This window comes from Thalassophryne amazonica, chromosome 17, assembly GCF_902500255.1.
Source record: "Thalassophryne amazonica chromosome 17, fThaAma1.1, whole genome shotgun sequence".
Classification (NCBI taxonomy): Eukaryota; Metazoa; Chordata; class Actinopteri; order Batrachoidiformes; family Batrachoididae; genus Thalassophryne; species Thalassophryne amazonica.
Genome location: NC_047119.1, coordinates 16,734,380 through 16,755,328, shown reverse-complemented (window position 1 = coordinate 16,755,328; position 20,949 = coordinate 16,734,380). Strand labels below are relative to the sequence as shown.

At 42.8% G+C, this 20,949-nt stretch overlaps 2 protein-coding genes across 2 annotated transcripts in view; one reads left to right on the top strand and one right to left on the bottom strand.

Moving 5' to 3' along the window:
• pdcl (phosducin-like) overlaps positions 1-4,639 on the top strand; it is an 86,286-nt gene extending 81,647 nt beyond the window's left edge. The window contains exon 15 of the mRNA XM_034192987.1: positions 3,685-4,639. Coding sequence (XP_034048878.1) covers positions 3,685-4,248 — 564 coding nt within the window. The 3' untranslated portion in view covers positions 4,249-4,639. The remainder of the gene's footprint in view (positions 1-3,684) is intronic.
• Positions 133-17,362, bottom strand: rpl28 (ribosomal protein L28). Its single transcript, XM_034191480.1, has 6 exons — positions 17,246-17,362; positions 16,668-16,755; positions 11,707-11,830; positions 11,258-11,376; positions 11,046-11,167; positions 133-142 (listed from the first exon to the last, which is right to left on the bottom strand). The coding sequence occupies exons 2-5, from the start codon at positions 16,746-16,748 to the stop codon at positions 11,078-11,080; spliced, it is 414 nt and encodes a 137-aa protein (XP_034047371.1). The 5' UTR covers positions 16,749-16,755; positions 17,246-17,362; the 3' UTR covers positions 133-142; positions 11,046-11,077.
• Positions 17,363-20,949: the final 3,587 nt, after the last annotated feature.

Below are 20,949 nucleotides of genomic sequence, written 5' to 3'. Positions count from 1 at the left end.
CAGAGCTGCCGACTGATCACCACCTGGTGGTGAGTTGGATCTGCTGGGAGGGTAGGAAGCCGGTCAGACCTGGCAGGCCCAAACATATTGTGAGGGTCTGCTGGAAACGACTGGCGGAACCCTCTGTCAGTCAGGTGTTCAACTCCCACCTCTGGGAGAGCTTCTCCCAGATCCCGGGGGAGGTCGGAGACATGGAGTCCGAGTGGACCATGTTCTCCACCTCCATTGTCGATGCGGCTGCTCGTAGCTGTGGTCGCAAGGTCTCTGGTGCCTGTCGCGACGGCAGTCCCCGAACCCGGTGGTGGACACCGGAAGTAAGGGATGCCGTCAAGCTGAAGGAGTCCTACTTATCTTTGTTGGTAGGTGGGACCCCAGAGGCAGCTGACAGGTACCGGCAGGCCAAGCGTGCCACAGCCTGTGCGGTCACAGAGGCAAAAACTCGGGTCTGGGAGGAGTTCGGGGAGGCTATGGAGGAGGACTATCGGTCGGCCTCGAAGAGATTCTGGCAAACCGTCCGACGTCTCAGGAGGCGGAAGCAGCTCTCCACCAGCACTGTTTACGGTGCGGGTGGGGAGCTGTTGACCCTGACTGGGATGTTGTCGGGCGGTGGAAGGAGTACTTCAAGGATCTCCTCAATCCCATCGTCACGTCTTCCGAAGAGGAAGCAGAGACTGGGGACTCAGAGGCGGACTCATCCATTACCCAGGCCGAAGTCACCGAGGTGGTTAGAAAGCTCCTCGGTGGCAAGGCTCCTGGGGTGGATGAAATCCGTCCTGAGTACCTTAAGTCTCTGGATGTTGTGGGGCTGTCTTGGCTGACATGCCTCTGCAACATTGCGTGGCGATCGGGGACAGTGCCTCTGGATTGGCAGACCGGGGTGGTGGTCCCTCTGTTTAAGAAAGGGGACCGGTGGGTGTGTTCCAACTATAGGGGGATCACACTCCTCAGCCTCCCCGGTAAGGTCTATTCCAGGGTACTGGAGAGGAGAATTCGACCGATGGTTGAACCTCGGATTCAGGAGGAGCAGTGTGGTTTTCGTCCTGGTCGCGGCACACTGGACCAGCTCTACACTCTCCATCGGGTGTTCGAGGGTTCATGGGAGTTTGCCCAATCAGTCCACATGTGTTTTGTGGATCCGGAGAAGGCGTTCGACCGTGTCCCTCGGGGCACCCTGTGGGGAGTGGTCCGGGAGTATGGGGTCCGGGGTCCTTTGCTAAGGGCTATCCGGTCCCTGTACGACCGCAGCAGGAGCTTGGTTCGCATTGCCGGTAGTAAGTCAAACCTGTTTCCAGTGCACGTTGGCCTCCGCCAGGGCTGCCCTTTGTCACCGGTTCTGTTCATTATTTTTATGGACAGAATTTCTAGGCGCAGCCAGGGTGTAGAGGGGGTCTGGTTTGGGAACCACAGAATCTGCTGTTTGCGGACGATGTGGTTCTGTTGGCTTCATCAAATCAGGACCTTCAGCGTGCACCGGGGTGGTTTGCAGCCGAGTGTGAAGCATCCGGGATGAAAATCAGCACCTCCAAATCCGAGGCCATGGTTCTCGACCGGAAAAAGGTGCTTTGCCCTCTTCAGGTTGGTGGAGTGTCCTTGCCTCAAGTGGAGGAGTTTAAGTGTCTCGGGGTCTTGTTCACGAGTGAGGGACGGATGGAGCGTGAGATTGATAGACGGATCGGTGCAGTATCTGCAGTGATGCGGTCGCTGTATCGGACCGTCGTGGTGAAGAGAGAGCTGAGTAGGGGGGGGGCAAAGCTCTTGATTTACCGATCGATCTACGTTCCGATCCTCACCTGTGGTCATGAGATTTGGCTCATGACCGAAAGAACGAGATCGCGAGTACAAGCGGCCGAGATGAGTTTCCTCCGCAGGGTGGCTGGGAGCTCCCTTATAGATAGGGTGAGGAGCTCGGTCACTCTGGAGAAGCTCGGAGTCGAGCCGCTGCTCCTCCATGTCGAAAGAGAAGACCCAGGACACGCTGGAGGGACTACATCTCTCGGCTGGCTTGGGAAGGCTTTGGGGTTCCCCCGGAGGAGCTGGGGGAGGTGTGTGTGGATCGGAGGTCTGGGCGGCTTTGCTTGAGCTGCTGCCCCCGCGACCCGACTCCAGATAAAGCGGAAGAAAATGGATGGATGGATGGATGTTCATTTATGGGTAAATCTGTATGGATCTTGTGTCTGATGTTCACGAGACACTGGAATAGAACTTCTGCTGTCCTTTATATCAGTTATTTGGTGTTGAAGCTCTTTTTATTTTGCTTTCATTATATTCCATGGCTACAACTTATACCATATTGTCTGCCTTATAAGTTGTAAGGTTTTATTGTTTCTTCACTAGTTTAGGAGGTCCTTCAACTTTTATTCTAAAGCAGCTTGGATGTAACAAAAAATACTCTACAACATGGCAGTACACATGTGACAGGCTTTTCCTTTATAATGAATGAGGGACTGTGATTCACAGTCTGGAGGAGAAATAGAAGATGATAGAATAGAAGAGATATTTGTTTACAACTCAAACAACACGTTTGGAATGTGTGAGACAACAAGAAGAGTAACGGTAGTTCAGCAAGCCAAGGTAAGTCTGTTTTTTTCCAAATTTTAGTTATAAATAATGTGTAGGGTTTGCAAACATTTAATGACATTGCACATTTGCATCAGCTATGATCAGCTGTTCAGTGAGCACGAGAAGCAGTTTACTTGATTTGTGTACGCCATACAATAACATTAATAAGCTCGTTAGCTTCTGCTTGCTGTCAGTTTGCATTATAAATAGAAAACGCACAATTTAAAAACGCATATTTACCTCACCAATGATCATCTGTAGCCACAAAAAAGTTTACTTTTTTTTTTTTGCCTCGTACAGTAACATTAGTTGACTCGTTGCGGTGATCGCATTATAAATAATGCTCCGGTTAAATTAATTTTGCTTTTTGTTGCATGAAGCTTTAGCAGCACATTTCAAAAATAAATGTGACTTATAGGCTGGCGTGACTTATTACCCTCCTTTCATGACTCATTCGGACAGATGCAACTAATAGTCTGGAACATACAGTAACTTTTTTTCAGTATTGATTGTTCTGTTTATCTATTTTACAACCAATATATTGTATAATTGTCTTTCTTTCTGTTGCACAATTTGTTTAATTAAGTAACAAATCAAATGTAAAAATTTGAACATCATAACCAGAGTTTTCATTGATCACGCAATCATAAAATTAAAAAAAATGAATGCAATCCAATTTTCTTTTAAATATCAGTAAACTAAAAATGGAGTTTTATCACCTAAAATAATGTATTTTTAGTTCTAAAAAGTATTCTTTATAAATTGTTTTTAAATGTTTGTACCTTAAACATTTGCTCAGTATTGTATAAAGGAAATGAGCAAATTCTCACAGCAGATGGTTATCAGTCAGCCCCCCCCCCACACACACACACACCTTGAAAGTCACAATAGTTGCAGATTGCTTTTCTGTCAGCCAATATATTTGAATAATTTCCAAAATATTTAATCTGCTTTCCAACCAGAATGTAATCTCAGCTCTTATGTTCCTTGGTGCACGTGAAGCTAAAGAGTATTATATTTTATTTATTTTTTTCCTTGTTAAGTAACAGTCTATAGCAGCTGTTCAAGACTGCTCCAGATTTAGTGTTTTTAATGTTGCGTGTTTCTCTCTTTTTGTCTCCACAGATGACCATGCAGGAGTATAACATGCTGAAGGAAGAGGATGATGATGAAGACTTCCTGCAGCATTACCGTATGCAGCGCATCGAAGAAATGAGACGGCAGCTGTGCCGCGGCAAACACTTTGAGCAGGTTTATGAGCTCGTTAGCGGTGAAGACTTCCTGGAGGCTTTGGACAAGGAGGATAAAAGCACGCTGGTCATGATGCACATCTATGAGTCGGACGTCCCGGGCTGCGAGGCCATGAGCGGCAGCCTGCTGTGCCTGGCTCAAGAGTACCCTCTGGTCAAGTTCTGCAGTGTGCGCAGCTCGGCCATCAGCACCAGCGCACTGTTCAGAGACAGCGCTCTCCCGGCCCTGCTCGTCTACAAAGGAGGGGACCTCATCGGCAACTTTGTGCGCCTCACAGATCAGCTTGGGGAAGACTTCTTTGCTGTGGACCTGGAGGCCCTCCTGCAGGAGTATGGCCTGCTGCCAGAAAAACCACCCCTTGTCCCAAAGACAGTTCGCAATGGCGCCATTATTCAAAACGCACAAAGCGACGAGGACTCTGACCTTGATATAGACTAGAGTAGACTATATTCACATTATGCACTTTGTAAAGGCACATGCCGACTGTGTGGATGGTGTTTATATAAGAGGATCATCCAGTTTGTGTTGACTGAGCCCGGGTTGGAACAGTGCACGTTATGACACATCAGCATTCAGGCAGAACTAAAAGTAAATGTGGGGGGGACATGCCACATAATGCAGCCTGGGGAGTGTTAATCATTCTGTAATAAATATTAGCTTAATTTACAAGTTCGTGCTCTCCATCTTGCAGGACCTGTTGTACACAGAGGATGTGTGCTAGAAAAATGATTGAGTTGTGACCAACTATTTATTCCAGCTGATACTGTTTCTCTTCATTTCCTTGTTTTGTGCGTTTTTGTTGTTACTGTAGAAAGTAAAAACTTCAACTAATTCATTTTTAGTTTAACTTTTGTGTGTTGGCCCATTTCAAGTACCTTTTTAAAATACGTTAACTTTATTCAGTTTTTGTTTTTGATTTTTTTTTTTTGACAGGGATGAATACTAAACGTTTTTTTCCATTAAATGTTGTCAGCAACGCTTGTGTAATAAAAAGGTTATTTCATTGTTGCTCTTGAGTTCTTCCTTTCACCACAGTTATTGTATTTATGGAATAACCCTTGTTGTGTCTGATGATTTACGGATGTTAATGCTGGATTACGGTCGCAAATTGAATTTTACCGGACGCGTCACTGGTAAAATTCAATTTGCGACTGCAATCCAGCATTAACATCTGCAAATCAGACACAAGGCAGTTATTCCCATTCTAATCCAATTCCATTGTTTGCACGGTTTATTTTTCTGTAAGTAATTTGACATGGCCGACGACGTGATGCCTCTCCGCCTGGCCACCTTCCGAATAGTTGTGAAAGGGTGTGGTCGGCTCAGCAGAGCTTACCTTAGCAACAGCGTCTTCATGCCAAACTAAATTCTGTGAGCAGACCCACTCGTCAACTGCATTCAGTAATCCACATCAATCGTCATCGCTCCACCAGTTTCTCTCGCTCTCTGTGCCATTATTGACATCTGTGTAGTTACGCAGTCAGGGTGTGGAGTAATACATCAAATGTGAAACGGCTGAATATTTTGCCAACATCAATGTGATATTTTATGGTCTGAAATCTCACACGATTAACCAGTCAGATTTGTGGAACAAATGTAATTGGATTAGAATCACTAATAACACTTGTGTGCACATATTGCAGCAAAAAATATTTTAATATTTAAAGCTATTCTATATGTTTCTTGTCCAATTTGGCTCAAATGGTCTTTAATTGACTAATTACTCAATTTCTGTATCAATGCAGTATCGGCTTTTGTGTTAAGTAATATGGCTGAGGATATTCTACAACAAGACCCACAGCTGCATGACATTTTTCACACAGAGACTTAGCTGGACATCAACACTCCTGATGAGGCCTTCGGGTTAGCTGGCTGCACTGTTTACTGGGCCGACAGGACTGCATGCTCTGGTAAGAGCAGAGGTGGAGGCCGAGTGGTGCACAGCTGTGAACGTCACTGGGACTCAATGATCTCCAGATCTGTAGTATCTGGCAGTGAAATGCAGGTCATTTTACCTGCCAATGGAGTTTTTCTCTTCACAGCTGTTTCCCACCACACGCCAACGCAGAGCTAGACCTAGAGGAGCTGCACAACTAACAGCCAGCTAGATGCCCATCCAGAGGGAGTGGTGATTGTTGCATGGTATTTTAACCATGCAAAGCTCAAGACAGTCCTGCCCAAGTTCCGTAAACACAAACTTTCCCATAAGAGACGACAACATTTTGGACCAGGTCTACACAAACATCAGGAGCGCTAACAAAGCTGCATGAGCTCCACACCTATCAGACCGCATCTCTCTGCTGCTGAGGCCAGCCTACAGAGCAGCAGTGTGCAGAAGCAGACCCTTCATAAAGACTGTGTAGGTCTGGAGCGATGAAGCCATTGCACTGCTTTGACATCACGGACTGGGAGGTTTTCTCTGAGGGATCTGACCTGGAGGGTCACACCTCTGCTGTCCTGGACTACATACATTTTTGCACAGAGGCCATACTGCCTACTAAAACCATTAGGGTGTTTCCAAATTGGAAGCCCTGGTTTAATGGAAACGTGCGGTCACTGCTCAAAACCAGAGACGCCGCCTACAGGTCAGGGAACCAGCTGGAATACAAAGCTGCCCTGGAAGAGCCTAGCAAAGGGCATCGGAGAAGCCAAGGGTGGGTACAGGCAGCAAATAGAGGGTCACTTTGAGAATCACGACCCCCGCAGCATGTGGAGAGGAATTAAAACCCTGACCTGACGATAAAAACAACACCACGCACATCAGTCAGGACAGAGATCTCCCCAACACCCTGAACCTCTTCTTTGTTGGCTTTGATAAGCAGCAGGGAAGAGCCCAGCCTGCCAAAAGAATCCAACCTGAGGAGGAGCCGACACTCGTCCTCCAACAGCACCAGGTGAGGTTCACCTTGAAACGGATCAACACCATCAAAGCAGCTGGACCAGATGGGGTGACAGGCCGCCTACTGAAGACCTGCGCTGACCAGCTGGAGTGTTCACAGACATCTTTAACTTCTCCCTACAACAAGTTGCTGTACCCACCTGCCTCAAATGAACTACTATTGTTCCTGTGCCCAAAAGGTCTGTTGTCACAACCCTTAATGACTATCACCAAGTTACCCTCACCCCGGTCAATATGAAGTGCTTTGAGTCTGGTGTTAGCACACATCAAGAACAGCATCTCTGCAGACCTGGACAGCCATCAGTTCGCATACCGGCCGAACAGCTCTACAGAGAATGTTGTCTCCATGTCTCCAGCCAAACACTCCACGTGTTTGGCTGCTCCAGGTGGGGAGCAGCCAAACACGTCAGGATGCTCTTTGCAGATTTTAGCAGTGCATTTAATACTGTAATTCCTCATAAACTGGTCCATAAACTCACCAACCTCCGACTCCCCACCTCACTCTGTACATGGATTATGGATTTCCTGACCAACAAACCTCAGAATATCAGGATGGGAAACCTGACATCTGGCACCTTAACCATGAACACAGGCACACCGCAGGGGTGTGTGCTCAGTCCAGCACTCTTCAATCTTTTCATCCAAGACTATGTCCCCACTCACTCCTCCAACACCCTGATAAAGTTTGCCGACAACACTACGGTGGTTAGCCTTATCAGGGGCAACAACAATACCTGGTACAAGAAGGGAGGAGGTCAAACACCTGACAGAGTGGTGTGCAGACAATGACCTGGTCCTCAATGCCACCAAAACCAAAATCAGACTTCAGGAGGACCAGGAGATTCTCACAGCCCCCACTACACATCAGCGGAGATGAGGTGGAGTGGGTGGGTTCCTTGGCACTAACACTAATTTAATGTTTCCTAAATAGGATACCTATCTAAGGATTTAAAGCCATTAATGGTCATTCTGTTAACATAGTTACATCACCTTGGCATGAAGGTTATCCAACAGGACAGCCCCATGTGGGGAGAAAAAGAATGTGAAATATGTAATTATAGTAATTGTATATTAGAATATTTAGAAAAATCACCCAAACCAAAGCAACCCTTATGTGGCTGAAATAAGTGAAAAGAAGGTGAGCTTAGAGTGGACTACACGATAATGGGTATATGAAATAGGCCGAATAGAACGGCTATACCTGCACATTGATACTGTGAAAAGATTTGCGATTGACATAATCGCCCTCGTGCTCTCCCAGGGGTGCACTGATTGGGATTTGCGTGCAATCAATGGCTCCTATTACTCTTGGGAAACCTAGGAGAAATTATTGATAAGCCCCACTTCGCCTAATTAATGGACATGCATTAGACCTATTTTGATATTAGTAAGTACCCGCGATTGCATAAAACCCTTCTTTGATTTGCATTGCGGATAAATGGCCAGGGAAAACGACAAATGCATCCAACAGTTTAGATAGAGCAAGTACTACCTTGCGAATCATATGACATACAGTATTCTTGCTCAGATGTTCAGCATCACCGATGGAATACATAAATTGTCCACTGGCAAAATATCTGAGCGCAAGACACATTATCTGCTCGATCATCAGGGCATTGCTACGATGGGTGATGTTACAGACGTCTGGCCCGATCAGCTGACAAAGATAACGAATTCCCTCGGCTGAGAATGTCAGCGGATTCTGGCGGTCTTTAAAAGCTCTCGCCCTGCAAAGAGAGCCCCTCACAATTTGTGCCCCAATATCAAACGGATCATCCAGGTAGGCCGGCATTGTCTTCGGAGTGATTGAAGGTGGATGGGCGGTACTTATAAAGAGAGTGGTTAAGCGAAAACCTCAAGCTAACCTAGAACATAACCTGCTCGGAGCAGGTTTGGCACACAGCATAAATTGCCATGGCAGCATACCTCAATCAAAACCTATCCACCTTTCGTAGTACGGGTTAACCGGGAAGTTACTCCACACGTCATCAACTTACTCCCGAAGTTACCCTGATAAGCCAGTAACCCTGCTTCGTAGTACAGACCCCTGGTCCTTACTACCACTACAACGAATATCTGAAAAAGTAGCTCATGGAGAGGAGACCAGTGTCTGATGCTATCAAAGAAGTGGCCACTTTACAAACTGAAAATGGAAATAATTTCATAAACATGCTAAAATTCAAGCTTTCTGATTAAACGGCATTAACATGTTTGTGTCCAGCTTAGTAGATTCCAGATGTGACCTAACACAGCTGGGCCAACTGATCCAAAGTCATCAGTAAACAGACAAGACAGAGAGAACCGGGGCTGGTCTGTAATCAGTATGTTTTTAGCCATGTGTGATATATTACTTACATTTGGCAGGAGTGACTGTTATGGTCTTGTGCACTGAAATCCAGGCCAATGTAGCCTACCAAGCGGTCAGCAGCAGCAACAGAGTAGGACAGATGAGGAACAGCAGAGTTTGTTTGTGTAGGCAACCAGTTGCACTGTGCAGGTCATGGCCACAAAAGGCGTGTTCCAACAGCAGACGGGTTTCTGCAGTGATGCCTGCAAGGAAATTAAGGACTGATTTTTCCTCATTGAATCTAATGTGACACTTCTACAAATGAGTTGCAGTACATTTTAATCAATGCCAAATAATGGTGTGGCCTCTGCCACAGTGCCCGCTAAACCCAGTGGATCTGACCTCCGAGCTCACTGAGGTGTTACGTCACCCACCGTGTTCTGACCATTCGTTCCATAGATGCTGCACATCCTCGTTGTCATAGTCATGGTCATGATGATCAGGATCTGTAACAGTAGACTTCTGTTTTTCCAGTGTATTTTAAAGTGCAGCTGTTGCCTAACACAACACTGTACTGAGATACTAAAGAGAAATCTATATCCATATGCATTATGGCAAGAAAAGCACATGGTACCTTTTGAGTAGCGCCACAGCATCTGTTTAAGTGCTCTGAGGGCCTGGGTGAGATTCTCCAGCTGGTCGTGGAGGTGGATGTTCTCCTCCATCAGTGTGTGGATGGTATCTTGTAGTTCAAAGCTCCAACTCTGGAAGGCCAGCAGAGCCAGAGGCAGAAAGAGTAGTACTGGCCTTCTCCCTTTCATAGTAACCGCAGCTCAAACCCTCTGAAGAGAAAACGCACACAACAGCAAAGCATCCCTCTAAATCCTGCGTGCAAGAGATGTGCTTCACTGGAGAACTGATTGGTACGGGATCCTTTATCAGCTTAAACTGCAGGCGAGACAACCGTCCGTTTCATTACAAAGCCGTGGGTGGAAAGCTGCCAGTGGGCTACTTTAAAATAATTCGATGCAATGTTTCCACACCAGCAATCACAGTGAATCCAGCAGCAGCAGCCCGACTGATCAGAGTCCATCCACTTCATGACGGGAGTTAAAAGCAATGCTTAGTCCGCACTAACTTGCAGCACCTTACGCAGTTTGCTGCCAAGTGACCCTCTTCTGCAGGCTTTTAAAGTACATTTCAGTGATTGACCTTTTAATCACCTAATCAATAGGCTTCTTGGGGGTCATGTCCAACGTACATACCAGGTTTGGTGATAATCGGGCAACAACAAAAGAATTTATGCTCACAAGATTTTTACAAAGTACCTTTGTGACCTAGATGTTTGACCTCAAAGCCAAGACATTTTGGGGTCAATATACTCAACACACATACTAAGTTTGATGACAATCTGGCAGTGGAAACTATGGTGACTGATTAATCAGACCAGTACAACTGAAGTAATCTTGCTCACATGACTGACTCCCAGCAGTGATGTCAAGGCCACTGCCCACACTGATTTAAAAAACACACACAAAAAAAAAAAACTAGTTTTGTCCATTTTTTTTTTTTTTTAAACAGTCCTGAATTAGAAACCTTGGTTTTAATCAAAAATAATTTTTCTACATTAAGAGAAGCAACTACATCACAGAAAATAAACCACTTGCATGCGGACTTCCTGTTTAGTAAAACAACTCAAAGGGAAGTCAACAAAACTGCTTCAAACTTAAAAAAAACTTCCTTGTGGATCAGACAATATACTTTTCTGTCCATCATTTGTATTAACGCTGGTTTAATGGTTTGTTCAAATATGACTCAATTTATAAGCAGCCAGATTCAAATCTGAATGGAAAACACACAAGCCTAATTCTGCAATATTTGCTGGATTAAAAACATTACATAATCTTGCGTATTCAAACCAAATCAAGTACAACTCATTCAGTTTTGACTCATTTGACATTATTTCAATGTTACTGATGGAATACCAAATACTGCACAACAAAACTCATTACCCAAAGCAGCTATTCAAGAGTCAAAAGTGTTTTTGACAGAAGGATTTTATTTTTATATCACATGTCAATTTATGCGGTCTTGGTAGCCCTGGTGCGCTTCTTCTTGATGATGACAGGTTTCTGGCTCTTCAGAATGGCACTGGCACGACGCAGAGCCGCCTGCAATAAATAAAGTAAAAATATATTTACGACAGTGCCCAATTGTTTTTGACAAAAATGCTGCAGCCTTAACAATACCCATAAACTCACCATGCGCAGGTCCTTCCTGTACTTGTTCTTGCTGATGATGTGCCTCAGGCTGTTGAGGGTGGCACGAGAGTTTTTGTTGATTGTGATCTTTTCGTAAGAGGTGGCAGGTTTGTGCTGGCCTGTGTGGGAAGGGAGGGGAAACGTCATTAAGCAACCTCTATCAGCAGAACCAGACCTAAAAACAATATACAATAGACTCCATAATGTCTGAAATTAATCCAAACATGCTCAACATCTTCCTGTGGTCAAAAGTCATTTGTACTACTGGCCCACATGGTGGTCTGCTGATGCAACTTCAGTTGCTCTGGTATATGTTACCAGCAGGGAATTCTTGGTGCATGAGTGGGCTCATTTTAAATTCAAATATTGCAAGCGTCCTTTTGACAATCCATGTATCATTTCAGGTGTGCAACATGTACAGAAACATATTGTACATGCTAGAGCAATACCTCTGCGCTTTTTAAGCACAACTACAATGCCCTTGCCATCAGGCGCTGGCTGAACACCAACAGTCTTCTTGTGCACCAATCCATTGAAGCGGAAGGAGTTCCTGGATTTCAGATTGTTGGGTTCCTGTAAAATGAACAGATTCACATCAGACAACTGCAGTACTCACCGTGACTCACACATAAAAAAGTAACCGATGTGTTTTCTAGTGGGGGTTACACCATGTTTAAATGAAATTTACATCACACGCAGATTATAACAAATGTAACACTTTCTTGCACTAGTACAGATTTATATGCATTTATGTTGTTGCTAATCCCATGTCCTTATTCTTTTAATAAAAGTTGTTTTTAAATTGCACGGCAGACCTGGGTACTCTGTGCATGCTGTTATGAGCCGCTTCATTCAGTGCATGGACAGCGCACACACTGAGCACAGAATGAAGCTACAAGGTGTAAGAAACAAAATGTGGCACTGCGTTTATTTCTCCCTGGACTGTTCTGAAGGTACGTCCTGTTCACACCGTGTGCACGTGTCAGTGAAAGTTATACCGAAATGAGATGAAATAAATGGTCAAAATTCCTTAAAAAATGAGAATATAGGAATGAATCCTGCAGTGATGTTCAGAAGCAGAAATCCCACAAAGCAGCTGAGAACTCTGAACTTTAACAGGCTGTTATTTTCCCAATGATATTTATTTTAAAGAGCTTAAAGTAGTTGTTTTATGTTCAAGCACAAAACGTGACTGAGGAAAAAAAAAAGAAAAAGGAAATGAACTCTAGCCAGAATAAAAATACAAGCTGCTGATTTTTGTATTTTTCAAAGTTATTAGGCTGCAGCTTTGTGTTTCATTTATTTCAAAGTAACTTACCTCTTACTATTTTCAAAAATCATGAGTCAAATCAGTCTGCATTGTTCAGTTTTTCCTGCACGTTTATTTTTCCTTCTATGTAAGAGTTTGGTGTTTGTTCTACAAAGTTTGAAAAAATAACATGTTACAGTAGTTCTGTAATTTCAGAAATGCAACAGAAACAACCACAGATCAGATAAACCACAAAGATAAAAATAAAAGCACTATTCCCAGTTTCTCCACTCACACCCACAGAAGCCAAAAGTTCTTCCAGAGTTGTGTCTTGGTGGCTTCCCTCACGTTTCTCCTTCCAGCATGGACATTCAGTTTTTGAGAACTGCCTACCAGACACAAATTTACCATGAAGTACCACACTGTTTGTATTTCTGAATGATTGATATAAATGAAGACTAAGAAATATTCAGTGAGTTGGAAATGTTCATGTATTCACCCCGACATTTCTCAAGGAAACTGGCTGTAAAAAATATTCATTAATTCTTACATTTAGAATAAACTGCCATGCCCCAACCTTTTTTCTTAGAAAATGCTGCAGGCCTTAAATGTAGGAATACATATATATTAACAGAAAATAAATAAAAATAAAGCTGACCACACAAAACATGAAATATGTTTAATACAGTCTGCAGTTACAGAAACAGAAGTCAAAGTAAATTCCAGGATCATTACGTGTCCACCACCACCACATTTTGAAAAACTATAAGACCACATGCCATCCATTATTTACGTTTTGCATGGCTGTGAAATGAAAATTGTAAAATCTGAGGAAAATTCACAGGGGGTCTGGGGGTCTAGCGCCTTGTGGGGCCCCAGAAACCAAATTAAATTTTCATCTATTGATACATTTTCAACATCTCCTGGAAGAACAAATCTCAAACTTAGTGCATATTTAAATGACCCTGTATTCAACCTTTTCTTTTGAACCATCGATGATCATGTTGAAATAACGGAATATGATGTGGAAGTAGGACATGGAATGATTTTCCAAATGATGCATTAACTCAGAACAATTAAACTACATGAAATTTATGAAGACTGAAAAGACCGTTAAACCATGTCAAAAACCACAGCTAAAGCTTGTAGAATATTTTAAAAATCAGGGTAAAATATCAATAACACATAGTAAAAAAGCCACATTCTTGTGTAAATTCTTGTAAATCCACTCAAAGCCACAGTGTCTTTTTTCCCATGAAAAAAGTCTACATTAATAAAAACTAATTTACACTGTTGTGTAAATTCATGTAGCCTAAATTCATTCAAAGCCACAATGTCTTTCTTTCAATGAAAGAAAGTCTAGATTAATGAAAGAAAAAAAGGCACATAATCTTTTCTGAAATCCTGTTTGAACAGCACAATGTTTATTTTCCAGAGAGAGAAAAAAATTCTTACCAGTTCGCTTTTCCCGTTTATCTTTCAGGTGTGTTGAGGAAGCCAGCAACAATTCCAGATTCTTGTCCTTATCAAACTTTTTCAAACAGTCTTTCTCGCCATCTTCGCTCTGTCTGATGTCGCGACATGACAGACATGCCGCAAAATTCTTCTTTTAAAAACTTGAAAGTTCTAAAAGTGTGCGATGTCCACATGCTACGATTAGCTAAGCTTCGCACAGGAGCCACACAGCGTCACCGCAGCAACCAACCAGTCCCGCTTTACGACAACTGTCGTAACAGCCAGGCTTTGAGTGACATTTTTCCTCCGCGAAACTCGACGGATCCGAGGAAACTGATTTGTATCTGTAACACACAGATCAGTGTCCGCGGCCTTATAAAACTTACAGGATGTCGTAAAAAAAAATAAAAACAACGCTTTATGATAAGCATTTTAAAAACTCAGTAATGATCACAATTAAGGAGTACATCACTAACACCCCCCACCCAGCCTATGATGAAATCCGTGGAATCCCGTGGATCCGCAGAGTTTTCATAGCCCTGGTTTTGTGTCTTTTGGTGAAGTTTTTTTTATTTGGATTTAGGCCATAAGTGCCTCCCTGTATTACCACAGGTGAACTGTTCCTGTTGAGATACCTTCTGAAATAAAACTGGAGAACACAAAGTAATCTAAAAAAAGATGGGGAGAAGATCAAATCAAATTCAGTGTACTGCCTAAAAACTAAAAGAAGCGGGGGAAAAAATGGGAGCGGTACAGGAGCGGGAGTCATTTGACCAGGAGTGGGATGGGAAAGGAATCTTTTTTTTTTTTTTTTAAATCTTGCCCGGGATTGGGATGGGACAGGAATTTTTCTGTGGGAGCGGGATGGGACAGGAGTGAAAATCTATTCCTGTGTCACTCACCCTCTAATCCCTGCGTGATTTTTGTTTTTCTGTCTAATCCCTCTTTCTCTGCGATTCAGCAGCTGCATTTCAGCTGGAGGTTGAACATGGAAGCATCGCAGTCAGTTTTTTGTTTAATTATTTTATTTAAGTTACAGCAGCCAATCTGCTCTGTGTAAGCCTGATCCCGTCAGATCTCAGAAGCTAAACAGCGCGGGACCTGGTTAGTACTTGGATGGGAGACCTCTTTGGAACACCAGCGACTGTGTGTGCCAGACCTGTGCCAAATACCAATGCGGATCTGGTTGTATCCGCTGTGGCGACCCCGAACACAAAACGGGAGCAGCCGAATGGACAATCAAACAACCGTGCTTGTGAAGTATTGTATATTGCCCAAAAAAGCGAAAATCAAAAATCGAAACACGGAAGAAAGACTGGAGTTCTGCTGTTTCTCAGTGGAGAGAGAGAGAGAGAGAGAAGCCGGCCGCCGGGTCAATAGTCACTCCCCACGTCAAGTGGACCGTGTGTTTTTAAAAATAACACTGCTTCGCTTTAAATGCACAGTAACTATTTCAGATGATCAGCGTGGACCCTCTTTCTCTTAAAAGGCTTTATTTTACTCTGTGACATGTTGAAAAGCTGTAGCTATCATTGGTAATTTGATTAGCTGTTATGTTTTAGTCTCTTGTTTTTTTTTTCCCCCTCTGGGGCCGTTGCAGCGCCACACACAGGCCTGGCACATGTACTACAATATTAAACGAAACTTCGAGGCACAAAATTTGCCTCAAATATCTTTTGTAATCGAATTATTTGAGTTACTCGACTAATCGTTTCAGCCTTACCAATGTTAATTGAAAGTCTGCCTTTTTATTTTATTTTTTAAATCCAGCAGCTCCGAGTGTTTAAATTTAAAAATCCCTGAACTTTTCAGAAAGGTGATGTAGCACCTTCTCAGGCAGCCAGCCAGATCAAGCAAACCTTGTTAGTAACGGGACGAAGGTTTACATTTGCCATTTCCGTCAACAGCCAGCTGATTTGTCACTCAAAATGATCTGAGACCACAAACTCATCTGTGATAGGAGATTGAACACACTCCATGTTCCAGCTGACACTGCGCACTTTTTAATTGGCGTACATTATAAGATAGTTGTTAGTTGGTGAGAACCCTCTCAGCGTTTCGGCCAGAAAAAGAACGAAAAAAAAAAAAGACAAACAGCTGCCTGCAGAGGCAGAAACGAGCATAAAAATCAGAACCAGTACAAACACCTAGCTGGACACACGTCTTCCAAGGTTTAAAGTGTGTGTGTGTGTGTGTGTGTGTGTGTGTGTGCTGTTAGCCAGGTATTTAAGAATTGCATTAACATGTGGGTTTTGGCCAGTGGTTTTCAAACTGGTGGTCAAGGACCACATAACCTACACATTTTTCATTGGCCGTGGCTACGGGTACGGACCCGTATCTACAGAGACTGTTCTAAAGATACAGAGAGTGTCTTACCGACCAATCAGAATGCGCAGATATGTCCGTACCCGTACCATATGCGACTAAAGGTCTGGCAAGGCTTCAAAATTCATCCGTACATTGTCCGTATCTTCAGTGAAGCTCGGCCCGTACCTGTAGCAGCCCCGCAGAAGATACGGATGTACGTACCCATAGCCACTTTGTTTTTCATTAGCTCATTCCAGGTATCTGCATACCTGAATGAGTTAATGAGTTTGTGGCAGAGCAGGAAGAGATGGAAAATGTCAGTTAGGTGGTCCTTGATGACAGGTTTGAGAACCACTGGTTGAGGCCATTTTTTTTTTTTTAACAGAACTTGTGACTCACAGTGCTGTAGGTCTGTCCGTTCCTCTTGACAAGGAAACTGGAACAGTTCCTGATGACCATCCACTGCAAATGGGCAGACATGATGAACCTGCACATAGCAGCATTGAGTATTGTTAAAAATAACTCATTTGTACTTTAAATGACAGGTAAACGTACGGCCAAATGTTTTAAAAGGTGTTATCAATTCACAAGTTGCTAACTAGCCAACCATCTTCATGAATTTGGTTTGCAGGTCAGTTACTGGCTAAGAGGGGAAACAACAAAGCAACATTCAATGAATGAAAACAAACAAAAGGATTTTTTTTTCTTAAAAAGTTAAATGCACAAAACACTCAGCTGTCGCTACACTCACGTCTAGCGTTAGCATTAGCGCAGATTAGCCTAGTGGAATGAGTGAGCACGAGGCCTAACCATAACGATGTTCATCTTACACCGTGTAAAGCTATTAACCAAAATGGGGCGAGCATTTTAAGCACTGCATTAAATACCCAACATTTAACATGATACTAATCTACAGAGAAAAAATTAATTAATTAACTTTAATGGCTAAGAGTTAACCGGAGGAATGACCACGTTACCTTTTAGCTGAGAAAAAGGGCCGAAGAGAGAGAAACCGCGTCACCACACCGCTGTCATAGATCAATGCGCGCCGGCTGTTAACTATTTATAACGCTTTTATCGTTACAGTGACTTTTTAGCCGTATAGGGTTTATAGGTAATACTGACAGCAGTGTTTGCGGAATGATGTTCGTGCAATACTGAATTTAAAATTATTAGTGTATAGCGCACTATTTATTTATCCATAAGTAAAGCGGAGGAACACACTACAGCGCCGTCGGCGAGGTACCGACGTCATTATAAAGCGCGACTTGTGTTTACCTCAGACAGATGAACGGAAGGTGATTTCAGTGGTTGGGGATTACGATTATTGTCAGATAATAGAGGATATGTTAAATGAAAGAAAGTTAGTGTGTCTAAATGATGGAAAAAGACATGAACAGATGTAAGAACAGGCAAATTGTTTGGCTCCAAAGTGTGAGTGCGTCAAGTGTATGACAAACAATTTAGGAAGTGTTTCTGTGTAGGCTCTCAGTTGTCCAGGTGGTTTCCATAGTAGAGAAGCTTGAATCTTCGACTGGACTGGGTTGCCTGACGTGAGGACGTTTCGCTTCAAATGGCAGAAGCTTCCTCAGCTAAAATTCTTGCTCTGGAAGTCTGACTTATGTCTGACTCTTGTAGAGACGAATGAACAGAAGCCAACAAAAGCTGGAGTTTTAAACCTAACTAGACCCCTCCTACTGAGAGGCAGACTGCTATAGGCTAGTGACTACGACTATGAAAGGTTTAGTCACTAGTGACTAGCCTATAGCAGTCTGCCTCTCAGTAGGAGGGGTCTGGTTAGGTTTAAAACTCCAGCTTTTGTTGGCTTCTGTTCATTCGTCTCTACAAGAGTCAGACATAAGTCAGACTTCCAGAGCAAGAATTTTAGGTGAGGAAGCTTCTGCGATTTGAAGCGAAACGTACTCGCGTCAAGCAACCCAGTCCAGTCGAAGATTCAAGCTTCTCTACAATTTAGGAAGTGCTTGATCACTATCCAGTTATGTGTATGCTGGATATTGCTATATCAAGACATACTGACAATGGTAGTGGGTCTTCTGAAAAGCAAATTGGGGAAGATTTATGGAAATGAGTGGCACGTACCTCAGCTTAGTGCAAGAGGAAGATGTTAGTCTGTTAGTGCCCATGGCATGCGCAACTTACATATCTGTGATGGCACCATCAGTGCTGAAAGGTACATCCAGGTTTTGGAGCAACACATGCTGCCATCCAAGCAACGTACCTGCTTGTTTCATGCAAGACAATGCCAAGCCACATTCTGCATGTGTTACAACAGCGTGGCTTTGTAGCAAAAGAGTGTGAGTACAACCCCTGGCAAAAATTATGGAATCACTGGCCTCGGAGGATGTTCATTCAGTTGTTTAATTTTGTAGAAAAAAAGCAGATCACAGACATGAGACAAAACTAAAGTCATTTCAAATGGCAACTTTCTGGCTTTAACAAACACTATAAGAAATCAAGAAAAAAGATTGTGGCAGTCAGTAACGGTTACTTTTTTAGACCAAGCAGAGGAAAAAAAATATGGAATCACTCAATTCTGAGGAATAAATTATGGAATCACCCTGTAAATTTTCATCCCCAAAACTAACACCTGCATCATATCAGATCTGCTCGTTAGTCTGCATCTAAAAAGGAGTGAACACACCTTGGAGAGCTGTTGCACCAAGTGGACTGACATGAATCATGGCTCCAACACGAGAGATGTCAATTGAAACAAAGGAGAGGATTATCAAACTCTTAAAAGAGAGTAAATCATCACGCAATGTTGCAAAAGATGTTGGTTGTTCACAGTCAGCTGTGTCTAAACTCTGGACCAAATACAAACAACATGGGAAGGTTGTTAAAGGCAAACATACTGGTAGACCAAGGAAGACAAAGCGTCAAGACAGAAAACTTAAAGCAATATGTCTCAAAAATCGAAAAATGTACAACAAAACAAATGAGGAACGAATGGGAGGAAACTGGAGTCAACGTCTGTGACCGAACTGTAAGAAACCGCCTAAAGGAAATGGGATTTACATACAGAAAAGCTAAACGAAAGGCATCATTAACACCTAAACAGAAAAAAACAAGGTTACAATGGGCTAAGGAAAAGCAATTGTGGACTGTGGATGACTGGATGAAAGTCATATTCAGTGATGAATCTCGAATCTGCATTGGGCAAGGTGATGATGCTGGAACTTTTGTTTGGTGCCATTCCAATGAGATTTATAAAGATGACTGCCTGAAGAGAACATGTAAATTTCCACAGTCATGGATGATATGGGGCTGCATGTCAGGTAAAGGCACTGGGGAGATGGCTGTCATTACATCATCAATAAATGCACAAGTTTATGTTGATATTTTGGACAATTGAAAGGATGTTTGGGGATGATGAAATCATTTTTCAAGATGATAATGCATCTTGCCATAGAGCAAAAACTGCAAAAACATTCCTTGCAAAAAGACACATACGGTCAATGTCAATGAGCAGATCTGATTTGATGCAGGTGTTAATTTGGGGGATGAAAATTTACAGGGTGATTCCATAATTTTTTCCTCAGAATTGAGTGATTCCATATTTTTTTCCTCTGCTTGGTCTAAAAAAGTAATTGTTACTGACTGCCACAATCTTTTTTTCTTGATTTCTTAAAGTGTTTCTTAAAGCCAGAAAGTTGCCATTTGAAATGACTTTAGTTTTGTGTCATGTCTGTGATCTGCTTTTTTTCTACAAAATTAAACAACTGAATGAACATCCTCTGAGGCCGGTGATTCCATAATTTTTGCCAGGGGTTGTACTAGCCTGGCCTGCCTGTAGTCCAGACCTGTCACCCACTGAAAATGTGTGGTGCATTATGAAGCGCAAAATATGACAATGGAGACCCCGGACTGTTGAACAACTGAAGTCATGCATCAAGCAAGAATGGGAAAGAATTCCACCAACAAAGATTCAACAATTAGTGTCCTCAGCTCCCAAACGCTTACTGAGTGTTGTTAGAAGGAAATGTGATGTAACACAGCGGTAAACATACCACTGTCCCAGCTTATTTGAAACGTGTTGCAGGCATCCATTTCAAAATGAGGAAATATTTGTACAAAAACAATAAAGTTTATCAGTTTGAACATTAAATATCTTGTCTTTGGGGTGTATTCAGTTGAATATAGTTTGAAGAAGAGGATTTGCAAATCGTATTCTGTTTTTATTTACATTTTACACAACGTCCCAACTTCATTGGAATTGGGGTTGTAGGTATCTCAAAAAAAAGAGAAGGTGGATAGGTTACCAAAACAGCAAGAAAGCATAGACATCAGATTAGATTAGGTAAAACTTTATTTATCCATTGGGAAAACTCCCTCAGGGAAATTGAGGTTCCAGCAGCATTGTATAGCAGCACACAGGGTAAGAAGAACACAAAGCATCAAAAGTGAAAGCAATAAAAATAAATAAACTGCAAATATAAATACCAGACATAGTGATCAGTATCATCAGTATCAGTCTTTACAAAGCAAAGGACAGGTGTATTGTGTGGGGGGAAATTAACTTACAATCATAGGAATAGGAGGTGGTGTTTATTTGGGGGGGGCAACACCCAATTTGCCCAAATTTCAGAAACCCCCAGAATTCTTCAAATTGCCATATATATTTAAATAATAAAGACCAACAATTAAATTATGTTAGTTACAA

Excerpts from the sequence above, each read along its gene's own strand:
- rpl28 (XM_034191480.1), bottom strand. The coding sequence starts at position 16,748 with ATGTCTGCCCATTTGCAGTGGATGGTCATCAGGAACTGTTCCAGTTTC. Across the intron at positions 11,831-16,667 it reads ACGGACAGACCTACAGCACT|GAACCCAACAATCTGAAATC; the intron begins GTGAGTCACAAG and ends TTCATTTTACAG. Across the intron at positions 11,377-11,706 it reads TGTGCTTAAAAAGCGCAGAG|GCCAGCACAAACCTGCCACC; the intron begins GTATTGCTCTAG and ends CTTCCCACACAG.